Source organism: Pongo pygmaeus, chromosome 22, assembly GCF_028885625.2.
Source record: "Pongo pygmaeus isolate AG05252 chromosome 22, NHGRI_mPonPyg2-v2.0_pri, whole genome shotgun sequence".
Taxonomy (NCBI): Eukaryota; Metazoa; Chordata; class Mammalia; order Primates; family Hominidae; genus Pongo; species Pongo pygmaeus.
In genome coordinates this window covers 57,888,121-57,908,364 of record NC_072395.2, presented here as the reverse complement: position 1 = coordinate 57,908,364, position 20,244 = coordinate 57,888,121, and the positions used below count along the sequence as shown (strand labels likewise).

Sequence of the window (20,244 nt, the reverse complement as noted above, 5' to 3'; positions counted from 1 at the left end):
AGAGTCCACGGGATCTGGCCTTGCAATTGCCATGGAGCTGATACAAACAAGAAACGTGGGCTCCAAACCCCACAGGATTCTCTTCACAGATACAGCAGCAGGCTCCTGGCACACTCCACACCCACCCCCAGTGTCAGCTGACCCCACAAGGACCCTCCAGAACCCCAAGGGCAGTACAGCCAACGGTGGATGCAGCATGTGCCCCGGGAGCAGCGTGGCTTCTTGCTGTCCTGTGAGCTCCCAGCCAGGGTAACAAGGCAAGAGAAACACGTCAAAGGCCTAAGAATGAAGAAGCAAGAGACAGAACCACCACCATCCCCATACGTGACATGGTCGTGATGCAGAAAATGCCAAAGGATCAACAGCTACTGGGACTGAGGACTTCAGCAAGGCCTTGGGGTGCGGCCGAGGTTTGCGGCGAGGAAGGTACCAGCAGCGCCGCAGGGAAGAGCAGTCATGGCCAAGAGCTCCCCGGGGGGTGGCGCGACCCAGGGACACTGAAATGCAGAGCGCCCAGGTCACACTACTGCACTGAGGAACCCAGGCTGCGGGGCTGGAGGGCACTCTTGGCCTCCTGAGCCACACCCGGCCTGTGTCCTCAGCATCTGCCCAAACTACTTGTCCCACCTGGAAAGGAAGAAGCCCCAGAGAACTGCTTCAGTCCTAAGTCAACACAGGACAGGCTCCCGAGGCCCGGACATAGGGCCCCACCGCCGGGGATGGTGCAGGACAGGCTCCCGAGGCCCGGACACAGGGCCCCACCGCCGGGGATGGTGCAGGACAGGCTCCCAAGGCCAGGACACAGGGCCCCACCGCCGGGGATGGTGCAGGACAGGCTCCCGAGGCGCGGACACAGGGCCCCACCACCGGGGATGGTGCAGAAGAGGCTCCTAAGGCCTGGATACAGGGCCCCAGCGCCGGGGATGGTGCCCGAGGGAGTGGCTGTGCTGCTCACCTAGAGGTGTCCTGCTCTGGGAGGTACAGCCACTCACAGCTCTTGGTGGGTTCAGCTGGTCTGGGGGGCCCACCTAGGGAACCTTGCAGCCTCCACGACCTGCCTACACCTCGGACAAGCACATCAGAAAACCACAGTGCCCAGGCCTCGGCTGCCCACAGGTCCTACCCACAGCTGCACAGGGCCCCTGAACGTGACAGGCCGGCCACGCGCCCACAGGGGAAGGGATAGCCCCGTAGCCAGGGGGGCACTTGCTGCCACCTCCCATGAGGAGCAGTGTCTGAGGAGTGAACCAGGAGAGCCTGCTGCACAGGCTCGGCCTGGGCCTTGCCAGGCGGGGTCTGGAAAACACACCAGGTGGGGTGCCAAGGGGGAGGCTGCCAGAGGCAGGGCCCTGGGGACCTCCTAGTCTCAGGATGGCACCTGCAAGTCAGAATACAGTGGCACCTGGGACCCCAGCCCTTCCCTGCTCACCCCTAAGTTTCCATTTGAAAACACTCAGCTGCCCTCCCACCCCAGCTGTCGATGAGGAGAGTGACGTGCAGATGGCCTCAGCAGGATGCTGCCAGCCAGGCCCCACCAACCGAACATGTCAAGAACCTTAAATAGCTCCAGCCACCGAGCTCCAAGTGCCAGGTTCAGAAATAGCAACCCACATGCTCAGACACTGCCCCGCCGTCTCCCAGGCAGGGGGGTGCCCGGAGCACATGACACGGACACCCACATAGCAGCACCCCCAAACGAGTGAGGGTCCCGTGGGGCCACACAACCCCAACTGTCCACCGGCCAAAAGACCTCTGCTGGGCGCAGCATCCCCCGTGGGAGGGCGGTCCTGAAGCAGCTGGACGCCCACACAACCCCAACTGTCCACCGGCCAAAAGACCTCTGTGGGCGAAGCATCCCCCATGGGAGGGCGGTCCTGAAGCATCCCCCGTGGGAGGACGGTCCTGAAGCAGCTGCGGCCAGACCTGCAGGGGAGAAGGAGGGCCCTGGGGCCAACCTGGTGATGGAAGGTGGCCCCAGGAATCCCCAGGCCAGGCCCAAGGTGATCAGGCCACACACTCTGATGTGAAAGTTCCAGAAACAACTTACACATCAGCCCTGACAGCAGACGGCTCTGATAATGAGTCGTCACTCCCTGAGTGGCCAGGGAAGCTGCCAATTGCTGTCTGGCAAATAGAAAAATGCAGTGGCTGAGCTTCCCGGGGGCGAGCAGCGCAAGCCCAAGACGGCGGCCCAGGGATCTCAGCAAGCCGGTGAGATCCAGACGTGCACGGCCCACAAAGGCCGCACACGGTGGGCGAACCCTGCTCGGACAAAGAGCAGCAAGGGCTCCTGAAGACACTGCTAGCTAAGGCAAGGGCCTTTCCTGAGATGCCCCACCCTGGTTAGTGATCGGCACGTGCAGCAGGCCTGGGCGAGAACACATGTAGGCAAGAGACAGTGCCCACACGGCGCCCTCGGGCAGCGAGAGATGGTGCCCACACAGTGCGCTCAGGCGGCTCCGGGGGCAGGGCCTGGCTTTTATCTCCCAATGTTGCATATTTGTCTATTCTGCAATGTGTGCATACACGCTGCTTTTTCAATCATGAAATGTTATTTTCCACAAAAGTAATTTTAGGTAAAAGTTGATCCCTAACCTTCAAGTCTCAGCCACAGGCATGACAGTGAGTGGGGCACGGTGGCCAAAGACGCGGCCGTTCACCCCGTGCGTTGAGGACTCAGCCCCTGGATCCAGATGGTAGAGCTGAGACTTGAACAGGACGGGCAAGGGGCCACATCCACAGCCTGTCCCCCTGCTTCCTCCCGGGCTGTGCGGCAAGCCAGGGCCACCCATGCCCACTCTCCCTGCCTCTCTCCTGTCTCCCTGCACGACGCTGTGAGATGTTGGCCCCTTGGATGGCTGTGGGCTTCAGCGCCACCAGGAGATGGGAGCCTCCTCTGCGCCCAGTATGGCAGCAGCCACGGTTTCATCTCAAGCTGAGTGAACAGGGGCCAGGCCACGAGACACAGGCACAGGAGAGACTGGCCAAGCCCAGAGGAATCTTCTCCTGTGTGTTCTGCTGCTGCTGTGTGTTTAAACCATTTTTAAGGCCTTTAAATCAAACTGTCGACTTTAATCCGATGAAGGCTTAGCCTGCTGCACTGCGCCCATGACACGTGTACCCAGTCACCGCCACGTGCTCCAGGACAGGGACCAGGTGGGGTCACCGTGATCCTCAGGCACAGGTGCAGCCCACACCTGCCTGGGCCAGTCTCTGTGCTCAAAGTTCTATGAGGATAAACCCACAGCAGTTCTACAGCAGTTCTACAGCAGCCTCCCGACACCCCCCTTTCGCAGATGACGGAGCTGATCACAGAAACCCTGAGGACGCTGGCAAGGAGGTGCAGGAGGCTAGAACCCCAGAGGCCCTGGCTGGCTCCTGACTCCCACTAAGATGGGAGGAAACAGCACTATGTCTGGTCTACGTCAAATGCCTCAGCATGGCACCATGTGACTGCGTAACCGTGGGCCTGAGAAGCACCACCAACAGGGCCACACTCCCAGCTGGACTGGCATGTGCCACGCCTCCGACCCCTGGTCTAGCGTCTCAACAACACGTGGCTCAAGAGGATGCCTGGCTTAAGAAACAACAAGTCATTGGGCTCCCAACATACCGGCTGGCACGGCCACACTCTCCGCAGGAGCGCAGGTAAGAAGGCGCCCCATTCCCAGCCGCCGCACTGCGCAGCCAAGGCAGGTGATACACAGGGAGCTGCGGCCGAGCCGAGGCCATCTGACCCTAAGCCTCGCTTCCACAGAGCCATCTCCACGTAACCTCTCCGTCAGTTTGTTCTTATTTTAACTTGGGAGTAGATATAAGCAACAAGTAACGTTCTGCATGGTTTTTGTCATACCCTTGACTTCACAACTGTAGAAAAAGGTCTTAAAAAAGGGATTTTTTTTTTTTTTGAGATACTGGAAAATAGCAGAAAATGAGCTCATTCTGTTTTCAGGCAGGCACCCGGGACTCAAGCCCAGAGACACAGGCAGGGTGAGTCAAGGTTCATTTTCTGCCATTTTCCAGTTATCTTAAAAAAAAAAATCCCTGAAGACAACCCTGTAACCCCAGAGTCTAAGACAACCCTGTAACCCCAGGGTCTAAGGCAACCCTGTAACCCCAGGGTCTAAGGCAACCCTGTAACCCCAGAGTCTAAGGCAACCCTGTAACCCCAGAGTCTAAGGCAACCCTGTAACCCCAGAGTCTAAGGCAACCCTGTAACCCCAGAGTCTAAGGCAACCCTGTAACCCCAGAGTCTAAGACAACCCTGTAACCCCAGAGTCTGTACTGTCTGATGAGGAGCTGGGACTTCCCAAGTCTCCGCTGTGCAAGGCAGGAGGGAGAGCCTGCGTCTCTATCCCGCGACTGTCCCACACCTGGGCTGACCTGACAAGGACACAGCTCTGCTGCCCTCTGCTGGGCAGATCACCAGGGCAGAGGGACGACCAGGGCAGATCACCAGGGCAGAGGGACAGCCAGGAAGCCAAGGTCGCGCCCTCCACCGCAGGTCCCTCCACCGCAGGTAACTGGGGGTGGAGTGGGGTCTAAGCAGGTACAATCACCTGGGCAGCGCTCTGTGCTGACCGGGAGAGCCAGCCCTGCCCAAGGGCTGGGTGCAGGAGCTCGGGGTGTCCTTGCACCACAGCCTGGTGGCCTCGTCACCGAGTCCAACACGCCTGCAGACGCAGACGTGTTCCACTGACAGCAGCAGCAGGTCGTACACAGCCGGCAGGCGCAGGCAGAAGCGGCGGGAGTGGCTGCCGGAGCAGCAATGACGGTGGTGGGTGCCCTGTGCCCGGAGTCTAAGAGTAGGCCTCTGTGGCTTCAGAGCCTGGCCCCGTGGTGCGCTCTGGCCTGCTGCGGCTGCACAGAGGGTTCTGGGGAGTAGGCGGGGCTGGGGCTGCGCTTTGGGGACCCAGACAGCAGTGTGGTCCCTGTGTCCACCTGGCCGAGGGTGCCGGGTTCCTCTGGAGGAGGCTACGTTGCAGGGCCGCCTGGGCTGCATCCCTAGGATCCACCCCACATTGGTGTGACTGCCAGGCCTGACACTCCTGACAGCCGGGCCCAGGGCCCATGGCCCACAATCCACTCCCAGATCAGGAGCAGCCCCCGGGCAAGGCCACAAGCCGTGCGAGGGGGAGCCAGGGCTGCATGCTCCACAGAGCCAGCAGGAGCGGGAGCAAGCAGCAGCCAAGTTTGGGGCTCGGGACCCTGGCCTCTCTACACTCTTACCCTTGCAGGCTCAGAGATGCCTGCTCCTGCTGCCTGGCCTCTCCCCGCTTCCAGCGCCCACTCCAATCTCAAAGGGGGGTTGGGGCCGAGCCCGGGTGCTGTCAGAGCCCGGCCGGGTGTGCACACACTCAGGCCCTGCCACCTTGGCCCCCTCTGGACCTTGGGCATCAACAAGTTCTGGGAGGAAGCCAAGGCAGGGGCTGAGGGTGGCTTGGTGCTGGCCTGCAACGGCCAGACCCCACACTTGCTCTCACACACCCTTCACCGCCCCACGCCTGACTCGTCTCCCTGGGAGGCGTGGGATCCAGGCCAGTAGCATAAGCTGAGCACAGCCTGCCAGGCCAAGTGGGTGAAATGAGCCCCGCGGGCCCGGACAAAACTCAAGCAAAGGTGCCACCGGCCACAGGTATCTGGCCAGAAAAGCAACACCCCCAAAATCCTGTAACACCACCGGTGCCTCTCATGGCCCCCCCGCCCCCAAGCCGTCCACCATGCTGTGAGCTCCCTCTCCAGCAATGGTGACAGGCCTCCCAACATCCTCTGCTCCAGGGGCCCCCAGCCCCACCCGGCTCTGAGTCCACGCCAGGCCTTGCCCCACCCTGCCTGTGTTTCTGGGCTTGAGTCCCAAGTGCCTGTCTGATAACAGGTGGGCTCATTTTCTGGTATGAAGGAACACAGAACTAGAAATTCAATTCTAAGCGTGCTCCACGACCAGCTCCCCGGACCGCCTGATGCCAAGGATTGGCGCCATGCCCAAGGCTGGAGGATGCAGCCACCACTGGACACCCAGCCGGCTGCCAGGCTCTGGTGTCACACAAGCTCGCTGCGCCAGCTAGAGCTGGCCGCACAGCACGCACAGCAGGTGGCACTGCGTTGGGGGAGGCTCAGGAGACGGGTGCTCACCCCAGCTCTGCCACAGGTCCCTTGCCACCCCCAGAGCGGACACGGAGGAGCTGTAGCCCCGACATGGGGTCCACAGGCTGCCGCAAAGCCCCTGCATGCATAACCCAGCCCACAGGCAAAGCTAAGTCCTGCTGGGGAGGTGCAAGGGGTCTTAGAGAGCTGGGGAGGGGAGGGGACTCTAGGCCAGCCTCAGCCCTGCACCCATGCCCTCCTCCTCCCATGGCAGGAGGCTGCAGAGCTCAGAGGGTCCCTCCCAGGATGTCCGTATTGGTAAGGCAAGCCCCAGGGCACAGGAAGGGAACAGGGGGCAGATGTGGCTTCCTGGCGAGCTGGGATCCCAAGGGCTTGAAAAAATACATAGGAAAAATGCCATGAACTTGTTAGTCACAGGGACTAACAAGCCCCACCACTTCCCAGGGCTAGAGGGGGAGAGGAGGGACGCAGATGGGCACACGGGTGTCCACCAGGTGATGGGCCACAGCCTAGACCCCTCCCCTGGGCCACCCGGCTCCTTGGCAGAGACGCAGTACGCAGTGCTATTTCTGACGCAGGCTAGGGCAAGGACGACGAGACACATCTTGGGAAGGCGGTGTCGCACCAGTCCAGGAAGACAGGCACCCACAGGCCGCCACCTCACCTCCATAGCCAGGCGGGTCATTGAGGGGTGGCGGCCAAGTCACAGGATGCAGTATCTGCATGACATGGGCACCCAGGCCCCAGCACAAGCCCGGGGTGGGGTGGGGGTACGGACCCAGGGCACTAGCCAGTCAGGAGCTGAGAAGACCACACCAACAAAACAGAACTGTTCCTGGAGAGAGGGAGGAACATGGTGAGGAGCAGCCAAGATGCAAAGGACCCCACTGAGGCGCCTGGATACCTCGGAGGCCCGAAGAAAAGGGGCTGGGGCTCCCAGACCAGGGCAAGCCCCTCCGCCTGTGGGGCTGCTCCTCTGAGGGTCTGCAGGTCCCACCCATGAGGGTCTGTGGGCCCCATCCATGGGGCCAGGCACCCCTGCCACCCTGCCAAGCTGGTGCTTCACATCCCAGGGCAGGGGAAGAAGAGGCCTGTCCCTCCGTCTGAGCCCTCTGTGAGGTCCGATGGTCCCCTTCATCCAGCCCGGGGCTCTTCAGTGCAGAGAACCCACAGCAGGCAGTGGAAGGAACGTGCATCAGAACCCTGGGCTGAGAGCCACAGCCAGAGACAGCTGGCCAGAGGCCTCGCTCCAGGAGGGCTGTAATGGGGGCCTGCGGCGATGAGCTCAGAATGCCCCCCCCACAGGACAGCCCCCTGGAACGCACCTCAGGGACAACCTCCAAGGCACCATTTTGGAGCACCTTCTCCTGAATCCCCCTGGGGCACCAAAGCAGAAATCACAGCCATGGGCAGGGCACAAAGCCACCGGCTCCTGGCCAGAGCCACCACGTGCCTCCCCAGGCCAAGGCTCCTCCCCAACACCCAAAACCCTGACCCTGCCACGCCCTGTCCTGGCACTCCCAGCTCTGCCGACTGTGAAGCCACGTGCAGTCTTCACTGTCACACTGGTGCCCCGAGCTCTGCCCCCACAGCCAGGGCCTCTCCCTCCCCAACCTGTGGCTCCCCGAGGCTGTCAAGATGTAAAAGTATTCCTTGTGCCCCTCACCGACTCCCTTAGATGAGTGAAGGAAGCTTTTTCCTGGACTTATCCCTGGGGAGTGACACTGCTCACCATCCTCCAGCCAGAAAGTCAACATTCCCGGTGTTGACCATGGTGGCCTGGAACTCTCTAAAACATCTCAGACTCAGTAGGAGGAGCAGGGGGACTGCGTTCCCTGCTAAGCTCCGGACACCAGAGTGAGTGGGAGTTCCCAGACCCTCTCACTGGCCAGGCTGACATGTGTACTGCAGGGCTGCAAGGAGCACAACCAGGAGACGGGGAAGGGCTGCGCATGGATCTGATGAAACTGAGAGGACCCCGCTTGGGCTTCAGGATCTAAACCCTAAAGAGTTATTTGTACAAAATGATAAACAGCTAACCTCTGCAACACATAAAGCGCTTGTTAAAGGATCAAAACTGCCCCAAACATACACACAGACCATGAGAGAATCAGCACACACGGAGAAAACAGTTCAAACCCTGCTGGTTACCAAACCCCAAGTTCCTGTGGCTTCAGCGTGGCTGCCAGGATGCAGGGCAGTCCCTGCGGAGCTGCGGGGACATGATGCAGCGTGGTTGCCAGGACGCAGGGCAGTTCCTGCGGAGCTGCGGGGACACAATGCAGCCCAGGGGCAAAACCACAGCCGCAATGTACTCTGGCAAATCGCCCCAAGAAACAGCAGGGGCATCCCTTGCTCAAGGACATTGTCAGGTACAGGTTAGCTGGAAAGCTGCTGAGACCTCGGGTGTGTGAGTGAACAATCCCAGATCTGCTGGGCATCAGCATGGTAACCCGTGCACTCAAGCCTGCCTCACCTCTCCTGACGGAAGTGACGCTCCTCACGTCCAGCTCCAGCTTCTGCACCAAGGCGCTGGGGTCTATCTTGGTCCTGGCAAAGATGTTGGTGTTGATGAACGCCCAGTCCTAATGTCCCCAACAAAAAAGGACGAAAAGAAAAGGTCTGAGACTTGCTCTGTGGTTTCAGAGGGAAGTTTAAGGTGAGGAGAAGATGGAGGACAAAAACCCGGATTCCCCAGCTTCTCTGCCCAGGAGCACCTGAGGGAAACAACCCTCACCTCCCAGAGCAGGAGCCTCCGGTTCCAGAGCTCCAGGGCAGACCCGCAGCGCCCAAGCCCACCTGCTCCCTGCCTTCAATCACCAGATGGGCTTCACTCCTGGTTCTTCAGGAGTCAGGACCAGTATCTCAAGAACCAAATTTCCTTCCCAACCGTTTCGTCTTACTCTTTCTACAACATTCTCCTGTGTCACAGAAGAAACCTGCAGCTGAGCAGATGAAGGATAGGCAGCTCCCAGCCTGCCAGCTCCTTCAGCTCAGACTGACCACATCCCATCAGAACTAGTCATCTCAGCAGCCTCTCTGCCAGGTCTGTTTCTGAGCCACATTCATGCCCACATGAAGATTTCAGTTCCTCCAAGTCAGCTGCCGACCACACTGTGAGGAGACAGAACCCCCTGTCCCTGACCCCCGTGCTGCCCGGCCCATTCATACGCAAGCCTCGCTGACCTTGGCAGGGAAGGCAGCATCAACCTCAACAGAGGTTTCTGAAGGGTGTCAGAATACGCCACCCCAAAACATGTCACTTTGGCAAAATAATTATTTTGAGCTAAAGGCACTTAAAAATATAGCAGGTACCAAGACGGCTTATTAACCCCCTCCCTGTTTTTCCTGAAAGGAGATAAAACCCCCATATGGAAGATGCCCTCCTACACCAGAAGGCAAGTGACATTCTTATCATCAGGGACAGATCAGAGGAGCCAAGGGCACTCTGTACAGATACACCTGGTGAACACAACCCCTCCCCTCCTGCAGCCTCCTCACGTGGTTTAGTTTTCCACAACCACCTCCGTTCAACCTCTCACCCTCTCAAAGAAGCACAAAGTTCTCCCACTTCTTTGTCTGCATTTCCTTATGAGGCTCCCATGTCACATAAAACTTCAATGAATGGGTATGCTTTTCTCCTGTTAATCTGTTTTATGTAATTCTAAATCTCAGGCCCAACCTAAAAACCCTGAAGGTAGAGGTAAAATATGGCCTCCCTCACATTATAGAGGAGGAGACAGGATGCACGTGAGGTAGAAGGCAGCCAGGGCACCAAGAGGTGCCGGGCTGGACTGCAGCTCCCCAGGTGCCCTCACCCACAGCACCTGAGGGAGAAGTCCTTGGTCTTGGGGGGTTACGTGGCAGGGACAGAAAAGTCGGTACGTGGGAAAATATCAGACTCATGGGGGAACAGTGCTGGAGACCAGGGCAGCCTTCAGATGGGCAGGCAGGTGGCTGAGGCAGCAGAGGAAGGCTGAGGCCTCACAGGCAAACAGGGACCAGGTGGGGACAAGGGGTGTAGCGTGCAGCCTTCCAGATCATGAAAGTACATTGGTATACGGCAGACGACTGCTTTTCCCACTGTACCTGTGACATTCTCCATGGTGGCACTTTATATCTCATTAATGCATATTTTTGGAGCTTAATAAAAAAATGCTGGCACAGGTTTCAATGAGCCAAGACAACTAAGGGCACGCCCCTCTCCTGCTAGTAGAGAGAGATGTCACCTGAGAAGCCGAAGCTGCTCCTGCCCCATCTCTGGTGTCCTGACACGGAGCTCCTGCCCAGGAGCAGTAGGCTGCAAAAAGGAAGAACTCCATAGCTCTGCCAGAGGGGACTCACTTTGTCTGGAGCTCGTGCAAGGGCTCTCACGCCTAAGGGTGTTGTTGACCAGGAAGGAGCTCTGGGTGGTGACGGATGCACAGGGCAGGGTGCCCAAGGCTTCTGGGTAGACAGTAAGCCCCTCTGACCCAGGAACAACTCCCAGGAAGTCGCATCCCTGGCAGTCTGGAGGCTGTGCGCATGTTCAAGGACGCACCCTACCAGGAGTAAGGAGAGGGACTCTGTAAGCTACTAGTCCTTGGCTGTGCCTCTGAGGGCAGAAATGAAGGTCAAAAATGTGAACACGCTGAACCTGACAGCCACCTCCAAGCCAGAGGTATCCAGTGGCAAAAGGCAAAAACACACTGGCCAAGGAGGCTTTAAGAACAATTGCCGACCAGTGAGGAGCTTAAGCAGATCCAGGTAGCCAGGCTAAAAGATAAAAACAGGAAAAAAAAAAAAAAAAAAAAAGCAAGGGGGCACATCACAGGCTGCACACAGCCGGAAGCGGACATGGAGAGAGGTCACATAGCTCAGTGCCAGGTCAACAAACAAAGTAATCAAGCAATACTAATCCCTGGTTGCCACAGGACTATCCAAAATGCTCAATTTTCCACAAAAAGTTATACATTCAAAGAAGGCCCACCTGCTCCTACCTGCCAGCACGAGCCAGGCAACAGAAACTGCTTTGAGCAGCCCACATGTAAAGAATTCAGAGTAGGCATTATAAATATTTCTAAGGACTAAAAGAGACCATGTCTAAAGAACTAAACGAAGGTATAAAGACATTCTCACATCAAACAAAAAACATCAGTAAAGAGAAATTATTTTTAAAATGAGGAGGAACAGGAGAAAGTAAATAAATTCTGGAGTCAAAAAAAATGAAAAATTTCACTGGAAAGCTTCAAAAGCAGCTCTGGGCTGGCAGAACATAAGTAAACTTGAATTAAGATAGAGATTATGCCATCTGAAGAAAAGAGAAAAACTGAGTGAACAGCGCCTCAGAGCACTGTGGGACACCATTAAGCACGACGTACATATTTATAATGGAAGTATCCGAAAGAGAGGAGTGACAGAAAAGAGCAGAAAAAAATATTCAAGGAAATAATGGCTGAAGACTTGCCAATGTAACGAAAAACATTAACCTACACATGCAAGAAGTTCAGTGAACACGCAAAATAAATACAAAGATACCTAAACCAGGACACATCGGTCAAAATATTTAAGGCAAAAGCTAAAAAAAAAAAATCCTGAGAGCAATAATTCCGTTCACACGCAGTGTCTAGAATAAAGACAGAAAGTAGATTCGTGCTTGCTTAGGGCTGAGTAGGATGGGGAAACAGGCAACTGACTGCTAAAGGGAACGGGGTCTCTCTTGTTTGCTCTCCGTTCTTCTCTAACCCTGGGAACGTCCTTTCCTTTACCTGGGAGCTCAGTGCGATTCAGGAATCTCTGGGGTGCGCGTGGCAACCCTGGACCGCAGGAAGAGGTTCCTGGCTCTCTCCCCGCCCCGGGAGCGGCGCGAGTCCGTGTGCCCAGGACCGCAGCGCAGAGCGGAGCCTAGGAGTTCACGACGCTTCGCGAAGCAAGAAGGTCGCGTCTGTCGCGCAGCAAACGCCCGCAGAGCCCGAGGGCGGGCCGGGGTCGCGGACCCCTCCCGGAGGCGGCGCCCCGCAGCTCACCCGCCCTCGGACCCACGCGGCAGCCCCCGGCCAGCGCCTCCCCAACTCACCTTCCCCGCGGCCGAGGCCGGCGGAGGGGTCGCCTCCGGGGCAGGGGGCGCGGGGCCGGGGGCGGCCTCCCCTTTCGGCCTCACGGCAGCCTGGTGCACTCGGGCGCGCAGCCCCCTCACTTTCCCCATCTTGCGGCGGAGCACGGCGAACGTGCCCAACGCCTCCCGGAAGCTGGTCCTGCGTTCTTGCCGCCCGGCGGAAACAGGAGCCGCGGCTGCCGGGAGCCGCGCGGGCGCCGGAAGTACCCGGAAGCGGCTCGGGCCGGCGCAGGGTCAGGGGTATAGGGTCGCGGCGCTCCGCCTTTCACCGACGCCCCTGGGAGAAACAGACCGGAGGACGCGGGTGGCGCGGAGCAGAGAAACAACGAGTTTCTGTCTAGATCGTGGGGGACCCAAGGCCGGGGTTGCGTCCGAGGTCGGGGATGGAGAGGACGCGACCCCCGCGGCAGTCGAGATGGCCTTTTTTAAATTCTGTATTTGAGAAGGAGTCTCGCGCTGTCGCCCAGGCTGGAGCGCAATGGCGCGAAATCGGCTCACTGCAGCCTCGACGTCCAGGACCCTAGCGATCCTCCCGCCTCAGCCTCTCGAGAAGGTGGGACCACCGGTGGGCACCGCCACACCCGGCTAATTTTTATTAATGTTTTGCTAGAGCTGGGATCTTGCTGTGTTGCCTGGCTGGTCTTAAACTCCTGGTCTCCAGCGATCCTCCCTCCTCGGCCTCCCAAAGCGCTGGGATTACAGGCATGAGCCACACTGCGCCTGGCCAAGCTAGTGCATTTTGATTGACCTACACTTCATGTCAATTTATTTTTTACACTATTCCATTTAGTCCTCAGAACAGTTCCTTAGAATTGGGTATTGGTCCGTTTACATGGGAAACGTAGCAGCGAGGTAACGGGCTGGGTCCCGTGCTGTGAACCGGAGCCCTGCTCATCTGACTGCTTGCACTCTGTGCTGTCTATGCTGGGCGTACTGGGGTGCGTTAGGGAAGAGACCACAGGTACGATGCAATGCCTGTCCTCAAGGACCCCATTTTTCTCATGGGGACACAAAGCTGACACATCGAGAACAAACTATGGAATGGGCTGTGGCTGGGGGCGGTGAAGGAAGGCTGCCAAGTCCGGGCCCAGCCAGGTAGCGGCCACACCTCTACCCTGCTCCCCAACACTGGGCACCAGCACTCGCCTGCCCAGGACCCACAGTGAAAACCCACCCCCACAAAATGCACTTTGGAGAAGAGTAGCAGGTCCCAGGCAGAGCCGGGGCCACCTCTCAGAAAGGACATCAAGTTTCTCGCCCAGCGGAGAGATGGACAGATGACCGCACAAGCCACTCACAGCCCAAGGTGATAGACTCTAGGATATATTCAAGGCTGCACAACTGGCTTGAAGTCGTGTCTACTTACATATTCAAAGACCTACTGAGCATTCACAAGTCATTCTTTTTACCCTCCAACTAGCCGTGTTCTCAACCAGTCTACCTAGGAATGCTGTTGGCTGTGAAAACTCCAGAGATGAAAACTCCAGAGGCTGGTGTCTTTAGAGTTCCTTCAGGGTGCCTTCAGCATCTGAGCCCAGCGACTCTTGAGGTGAAAGTGCTCATCTTTTTTTTTTTTTTTGGTGAGACAGAGTCTCGCTCTGTCGCCCAGGCTGGAGTGCAGTGGCGCAATCTCAAAGTGCTCATCTTTATGTACTTTGGATGCCGGTGAATGTCTATTGTTTTAGCCACCTGGATCACTTTACCTGTTAACCATTCCAATGTGAGTTTACTTCATGGGATTGTGCCTGTTTTTAAAGAACATATTCTGGCTGGGCGCGGTGGCCCACACCTAATCCCAGCACTTTGGGAGGCTGAGGAAGGCAGATCACCTGAGGTCGGGAGTCTGAGACCAGCCTGACCAACGTGGAGAAACCCCGTCTCTATTAAAAATACAAAATTAGCCAGGCGTGGTGGCACATGCCTGTAATCCCAGCTACTCGGGAGGCTGAGGCAGGAGAATCGCTTGAACTGGGGAGGCAGAGGTTGCAGTGACCCAAGATCATGCCATTGCACTCTGGCCTGGGCAACAAGAGCAAAACTCCGTCTCAAAAAAAAAAAAAAATCTATATTCTTTAAAGATCAGCCTCCTCTTCCACTGCCAGCCCAGTGTTTGAGACTGCTATGGTTTGAATGTCGGTCCCCTCTGAAACCCATGTTGAAATGTAATTGCCGTCATACTAGTATTAAGATGTGGCACCTTTAAGAGGTGATTAGGCCACGAGGACTCTACCGTCAGGAAAGGGTTAATGTTGTTATCATGGGAGTGGGTTTGTTATCAAAGTATTTTTTATAAAAGGACTAGTTTGCCCCCCTTTTGGCACACTCTTGCCCTCTCTTTGCTGTTCCACCATGGGATGACACAGCAAGAAGGCCTTTGCCAGTTGCCAGCCCTTCTGTCTTAGACTTCCCAGTCTCCAGAACCATGAGCCAGTAAATGTCAGTTCATTATATAAATTACCTAGTCTGTGGTATTCTGTTATAGCAGCACAAAACAGAGTAAGACAGTGACAAAGATACCTGTACAGAGGAGGAAGCTTCAAAAGAAGCCATTCATGTATGGGGTGGGACTGCAGAAGGACCACAGTAGACAATCCCTCACCAATAAGGAAGTGTGTTAATCAGGTAACTAATTAATTTAAAAAAGAATTAAGAGACAGGGTCTCACTCTGTTGCCCAAGCTGGAACAGTGGTGCAATCATAGCTCACTGTAACGGTGACCTCTTGGGCTCAAGTGATCCTCCCATCTCAGCCTCCTGAATAGCTGGGAACACAGGCATGTACCACCACACCTGGCTAATTTTTTGGGTTTTTTTTTTGTAGAGACACAATCTCCCTATGTTGCCCAGGCTGATCTTGAACTCCTCGGCTCAAGCAGTCCTCCCACTTCAGCCTCCCAAAATGCTGAGATGACAGGTGTGAACCACCGCCATGTGGCCCCAGATTTTCTTTTTTAAAAAGTAATATACGTACATGATACTGTAGGGGAGGCAAATATCCACCTCCTCCTCTTAGTTTCCTGGCTGGGCCTGGGAACCAAATTGAAATCAGATGGATTAACAGGAGAAATGTATACAAATTTAATGTCACTTTTATGTCACACAGGACCCTCCTAAGGAAGCGAAGACCCAAAGAAGTGACGAAACCTATGCGCTTTTGCAGGAGGCTGAACAAAGAGGCAGTTGTGGAAAAGTAAACTGTGTGGGGAGGCTTAAGAACAACAGGAATTACTTTAATTACTTCAATGTCTGTACAGAATTCTGTCGGCTATGACGTGCTTCCCTGTAGAGGAATCTGTCTTTGCCCGGTACAGGGAAGGCATCTTTCACATGAGCGTTTTTATCTCCTGTCTTGAGGAAGAAAAGGAGAGATCCGATGACGCTCTTGCCTGTGCCATTTTTCAAGTGCCTTAGGTAGAAGTGATTCTTATGTGAAAGTGGCAGAGTCAGCCACCCTTCGATCCCAATGGAAACGTCCTAGAAGGTGTTGACAGTGAACAGTTTCCCTTCCTCCCCTGACGCCAGAGCCTAGTTCTCTGCCCACTTGAAACCATGATTATGGGTTTCCTATCGCCATTCTGTAGACTTTTATACAAAAAGAGTTTTATCTATGAGAAAATATTTTTCAGTGATCCTGTTCTTCACACCAATTAAACCTGACTGTTCCCTGCTCCACGCCTGGCTTCTCTCACGTCATAAAGATCTTACCGTTTGCCCCTCCTTCCCCCGGCACTCCATAGCGGCTGCAGAGGACACTGGATGTGGCTGTGGCTCCATCAGTTCCCACATAGCTTGTTCCCTCTCTCCTGCTGTAACTGACATGCTGGCAGGCACATTGCCTTATACATATAGACAGAAGCTTTCCAAAGAGAAGTTTCAGGAAATTCACAGTGAAATGTTTGGCAGTTGGTGTATGTAAAAAGCTCAGGCCTGGCCGGGTGCGGTGGCTCACACCTGTAATCCCAGCACTTTGGGAGGCTGAGGCAGGCAGATCACGATGTCACGAGATCAAGACCATCCTGGCTAACAAGGTGAAACCCTGTCTCTACTAAAAATACAAAAAATTAGCCAGGCGTGGTGGTGGGCACCTGTAGTCCCAGCTACTCGGGAGGCTGAGGCAGGAGAATGGCGTGAACCCGGGAGGCAGAGCTTGCAGTGAGCCGAGATCGCACCACTGCACTCCAGCCTGGGCATTGGAGCGAGACTCCGTCTCAAAAAAAAATAAAATAAAATAACTCAGGCCTGCTGCTCCCTTCCTGTTGTACCCAGGAGTGGCCAGAAGGCTCCTCTCCAGGCCTCACAGGGGGAAACACTGGTCTAATGAGAGACCTGGGTCCTGCCCATCAGGACCGAAGCAGCACGTGCGAGGACCCTGCGGGCCAAGAGACAACAGCGATTACAAACCCCAGCCCCAGCCTTGCAGCTGACCTTGCAGGTGACACCCTGCCTGGGTGTCTCGGTGCAGCTGCACATCAGGGGCCTCTGCTGGACAGGAGCTCTGAGTCCACACTCAGCCCCCAGGTGCTGGAGCTGGTAGGTGACACGTTGCACTCTTATTTGGGATTCTGCTGCCTCTTTCTGTTCAACAAGTGAAGCCTCAGGATGCAGAGAGGGGGCTAGGAGAGGCCCCTGCAGACATGCTGGGCCTCATGGGGCCTCACGGCTGTCCAGAGCCAAACCATGTGGTGCTGCTCTGCCCCAGCCATGGCCAGTGGTGAAAGGGACAGGGGGAATCACTGATGCCTGCAAGGATGCTCTGACCCCTCAGGAAGGCTGCCCAGGTGCCCACCTTCAGGGAGACCCACAGATGCCCCATGCTGGAGGCATGGCTTGGACCCCTTGGAGTGCTAGGCTTGGACCCCTGCAGAGGCAGGGGGTGCCCCAGGGAGGGTCTCCATGGAGACTGTCTGTCTCCAGGAGGCTGGACTGTCTCCTGCTCCTGCTGTCTCCTCCCTGCCCCTGGAGTGGTGTGTGCTGGCTCTAGGTCAGTAGGAGGCTTCATTCAGAAATGCCTTTCAGCATGCCGCCCAGACCACGTCTCTTTCAGGAGCGCTACCACGAGAGGGGATGCTGCCGTGGCTGCGCCAGCTTCAGCCCTTTCCCTGCACTGAGATGTCCCAGGGAGCAGCTGGGTGCTCACAGTTCCCGTTGGGCCATCAGAGGAAGATGAAAGATCAACCCTCCCCCATGGGCTCCTGCCTGCCTGCCAGGTGGGCTTCCTGCCTGTCTCCCAGCCCCCAAGAGCTCCACGGACTCTGCCGGTAGCTGCTTTAAAGGAGGGAGGGAGTTTTCCGATCCTCTGGACATCCCTGGGGCTGGAGCTATGGGCTGAGCCATGGGAGAGCCAGCCCAGCTCCCTGGGGGTTGGGGCTGTGTCCCTCTGTCCCTTAGTAAAAATACAGCAACTCCCAACTCAGAGTCGAGGGTCAATAGTCACAAAACCTTGGCGCAGCCTGGGATAGGCATAGAGGTCTCAGCAGAGCTGCCCAAGGACAAGACCTAAGATCCAGCAGGGAACTATGTAGTCACCCCTGAGAGGCCCAGCTCTCTCCGTGAGCTCTGGGCCTAGGGTGGGGGTGGTTGTCGGTTCTGCACGCACTGTTCCCCCTACATGATGGGTCCATCCCACTTGGCTTCTCCCACTCGCTTCCCTCCTGTGGAGAAGCCTGTCCAGGTATCACTGCCTCCAGGAAGCTGTCTCTGATTTCTCCAGTTGAACAGTGAGATTTGCCACACCTCACATGCATCGCTTTTGTCTCTGGAATTGTAACCATAGGTTTTCCTGTCTCCTGGAGGACAAGGATGAGGGCTTTCCACTTGAGTCTCCCTTGTGGAGCCCAGCTCCTGACATACCTGGTGAAAGTTCTCAAGAGAAGAACATGGAGGAGGAATGTGGATAACAACCCTGGCTGCCTGCATGTTCCGAGCTAGGAAGATGTAATGTCCCCACAAATGGGGTAAATGGCTTGCCTGCGTCACAGCTCTGTCTCAAGCCCAGGCCCTGGGTGCCAGCCCGAGCCCGAGGACTAGGTCCAGAGCCACACAGCGCCAGGCCACATCCGCCTCACCTGGGACCCTTTGTGGGGTACAGTCTCTGGCCCCACCCAGACCTGCTGAGTGAGAGACCCCATGGCAGGACTCAGCCACCTGCAGTTTCACAAGCCCCCAGTGGGTTCCTAGGCATGAAGACCACCCGTTAGAGGCTGAAGTGGCAGGAACCTGTCTCCAGCCCCTCCTCACCCCAGCCTGGTGCTGCCTCAGAGGCGGCACCCAGGACGTGGCCATGACCCATGGACTCCACTCAATCCCTCTTCTCCAGGAGCCATGCAAAGTGTCAGCCAGCCAGGCCCCCGGAAGGCAGTCGTCACCTCTAAGGCATTGCAGTTGTCAGTCCTGCAGCTGCCAGGTGCCAGCACATGGCCCACGTCCGGTGTTCGATAGCAGGGAGCCATGACCTGGCAATAATTCCACGCTCAAAAGGGCACCCGGGGGGGCCCTGGCGTTGGGGCGGGTCAGCTTTGCCAGGCACATCTGCCTCATTCCAGATCTGCAGGGCTCATATCTGTGACAGGGAGGGAAGGCTCTGCCCTGGCCTTCCATCAGCTCCTCCAGTGCAGGCTGGGCAGCCTGGGCTTTAGAGCTGGCTTCTGCCCACACTTTCTCCGTGAAAGGAAAACAACGCTGAGGCTGCCAAACGCATCTCAGATGCGTTGTAAAAAATTCTGATCCCCTCTCTGTCCCATCGTCCGCCTCGGAGACCTCCTGTCTCCTGGTTCTCACCCCACACTCTGTCACTGCCACATTTTCACCTGGGCCTGGCCTTTGTCTCCACCTGAAACTCCTGAAAATCTTGAAATGGATTTCTAGGTCCCTGGGGACTCCGGCAGCACATTCAGCTTCAGAATAAAGGGTGCCCGCGGTCCCCCAGCACCTGCCCAAGCTTCCCTCCGTATCCCTGCAGCCCGAGGGTCCCTTCAGCCACCCCTAAGTCCCCACCTGGGCTCCTGCCCCGCCCCTGGCTAGCAGCACCTTCTCCACCGGGGCCCCTCTGTTCACAGAGCCCCCTCACCTCCCTGGGGATGAGGGGCCAGACCATGACCCTGAAGCCTAACCCTGGCCTTGACCTCCCCGGAGCGCCCTCCCCCGGCCTCGGCCCCGGCCCAGTCCTCTGCTGCTGGCCTCTGGGTCGTGCCCCGCAGACTGAGCTGCGCTTGGGGGTCCTGGCGGCCTGGGCCGTCCCGCACCGAACCCAGGTGGTCGGAGCCGGGCGGGGATGCGTGAGGTCCTTCTGGGGGCTCCTCCGACCCATTCTCGAGTCGCCTGAGGGCGCTGCTTCCCCGCGGCCGCCCCGGGTTTCTGTGGAGCCGGGGCCTTAAGCCTCCGCGCTCGGGAGACCCAGTGAGACCCCGGGGAGGCCGCTGGGGAGGCGCGGGCTTTGCTCCCGGGTCCCAAACGCACCGGCTGCCCCTTAGGAGGGACGGCGACCTCCACCCACGGCGCTGGCGCCCGCACGGCAGCTCCTCCCGCTCCCGCAGCCTGGACGCCTCCCGAGGCCGCCCCGCCGGGCCCCACGCGCGGCCCCATCCACAAGCCAGGACTGCCTTCCCGGAGCTGGCGGCCCCAGCCTGGAGGACCCGGCCCTAGACGCCCTCCCAGCCCTCCCCAGCCCACTCTGGCCCCGCAGCCCCCGCCTGGTCTGAATGCGGGTCTCTGGCCTCGGCCTTTCCCGGGGAAGGAAAGCTCCCTTCACGCGCCCCAGGGAGGCGGCCAGGCTCGGAGCGTGGAATCCCTGCCCGCCGCGGACCGCAGGTTTTGGGCAAGCTCTGGCCTTCCTGAGCCTCAGTTTCCCCATCTCTACAATGGGGACGCCATAGGGTTTTTCTGAGGACCCACAGGAAAAGCTCCAGGAAGCGCCCACTCACAGCGCGTGCTCAGTGGTGGCCCCGGAGCTGGCAGGGAGCAAACGCAGCGGAATATGGCCGGGGTCGGGGTGGGGGTCTGGGTGGGGGTTAGGGTGGGGGTCGGATCGTGGTGTCCGCGGCGGGGGAG

General features: G+C 57.5%; 2 protein-coding genes across 3 annotated transcripts in view; one reads left to right on the top strand and one right to left on the bottom strand.

Annotated features, from left to right (window-relative positions):
* The window catches only part of SLX9 (SLX9 ribosome biogenesis factor), a 36,612-nt gene extending 24,213 nt beyond the window's left edge, over positions 1-12,399 (bottom strand). Inside the window, exons 1-2 of one of the 2 annotated variants that reach the window (XM_054468546.2) lie at positions 12,161-12,399; positions 8,582-8,690 (exon numbers count right to left, since the gene is read on the bottom strand). In XM_054468546.2, the coding sequence (XP_054324521.2) occupies positions 8,582-8,690; positions 12,161-12,289 (238 nt within the window). In that variant the 5' untranslated portion in view covers positions 12,290-12,399. Of the gene's footprint in view, positions 1-8,581; positions 8,691-11,852; positions 11,988-12,160 lie in introns of those variants that run through there. The other variant, XM_054468547.2, reaches the window with a different exon arrangement.
* Positions 12,400-12,647: 248 nt separating this feature from the next.
* On the top strand, positions 12,648-17,939 carry LOC129022412 (uncharacterized protein encoded by LINC01547). The gene is given in 4 exon segments (XM_054468548.2): positions 12,648-12,752; positions 14,682-14,821; positions 16,465-16,728; positions 17,243-17,939. Coding segments are annotated over 3 exon segments (615 nt in total). The 5' UTR covers positions 12,648-12,752; positions 14,682-14,755; the 3' UTR covers positions 17,528-17,939.
* The last annotated feature ends 2,305 nt before the right edge of the window (positions 17,940-20,244 follow it).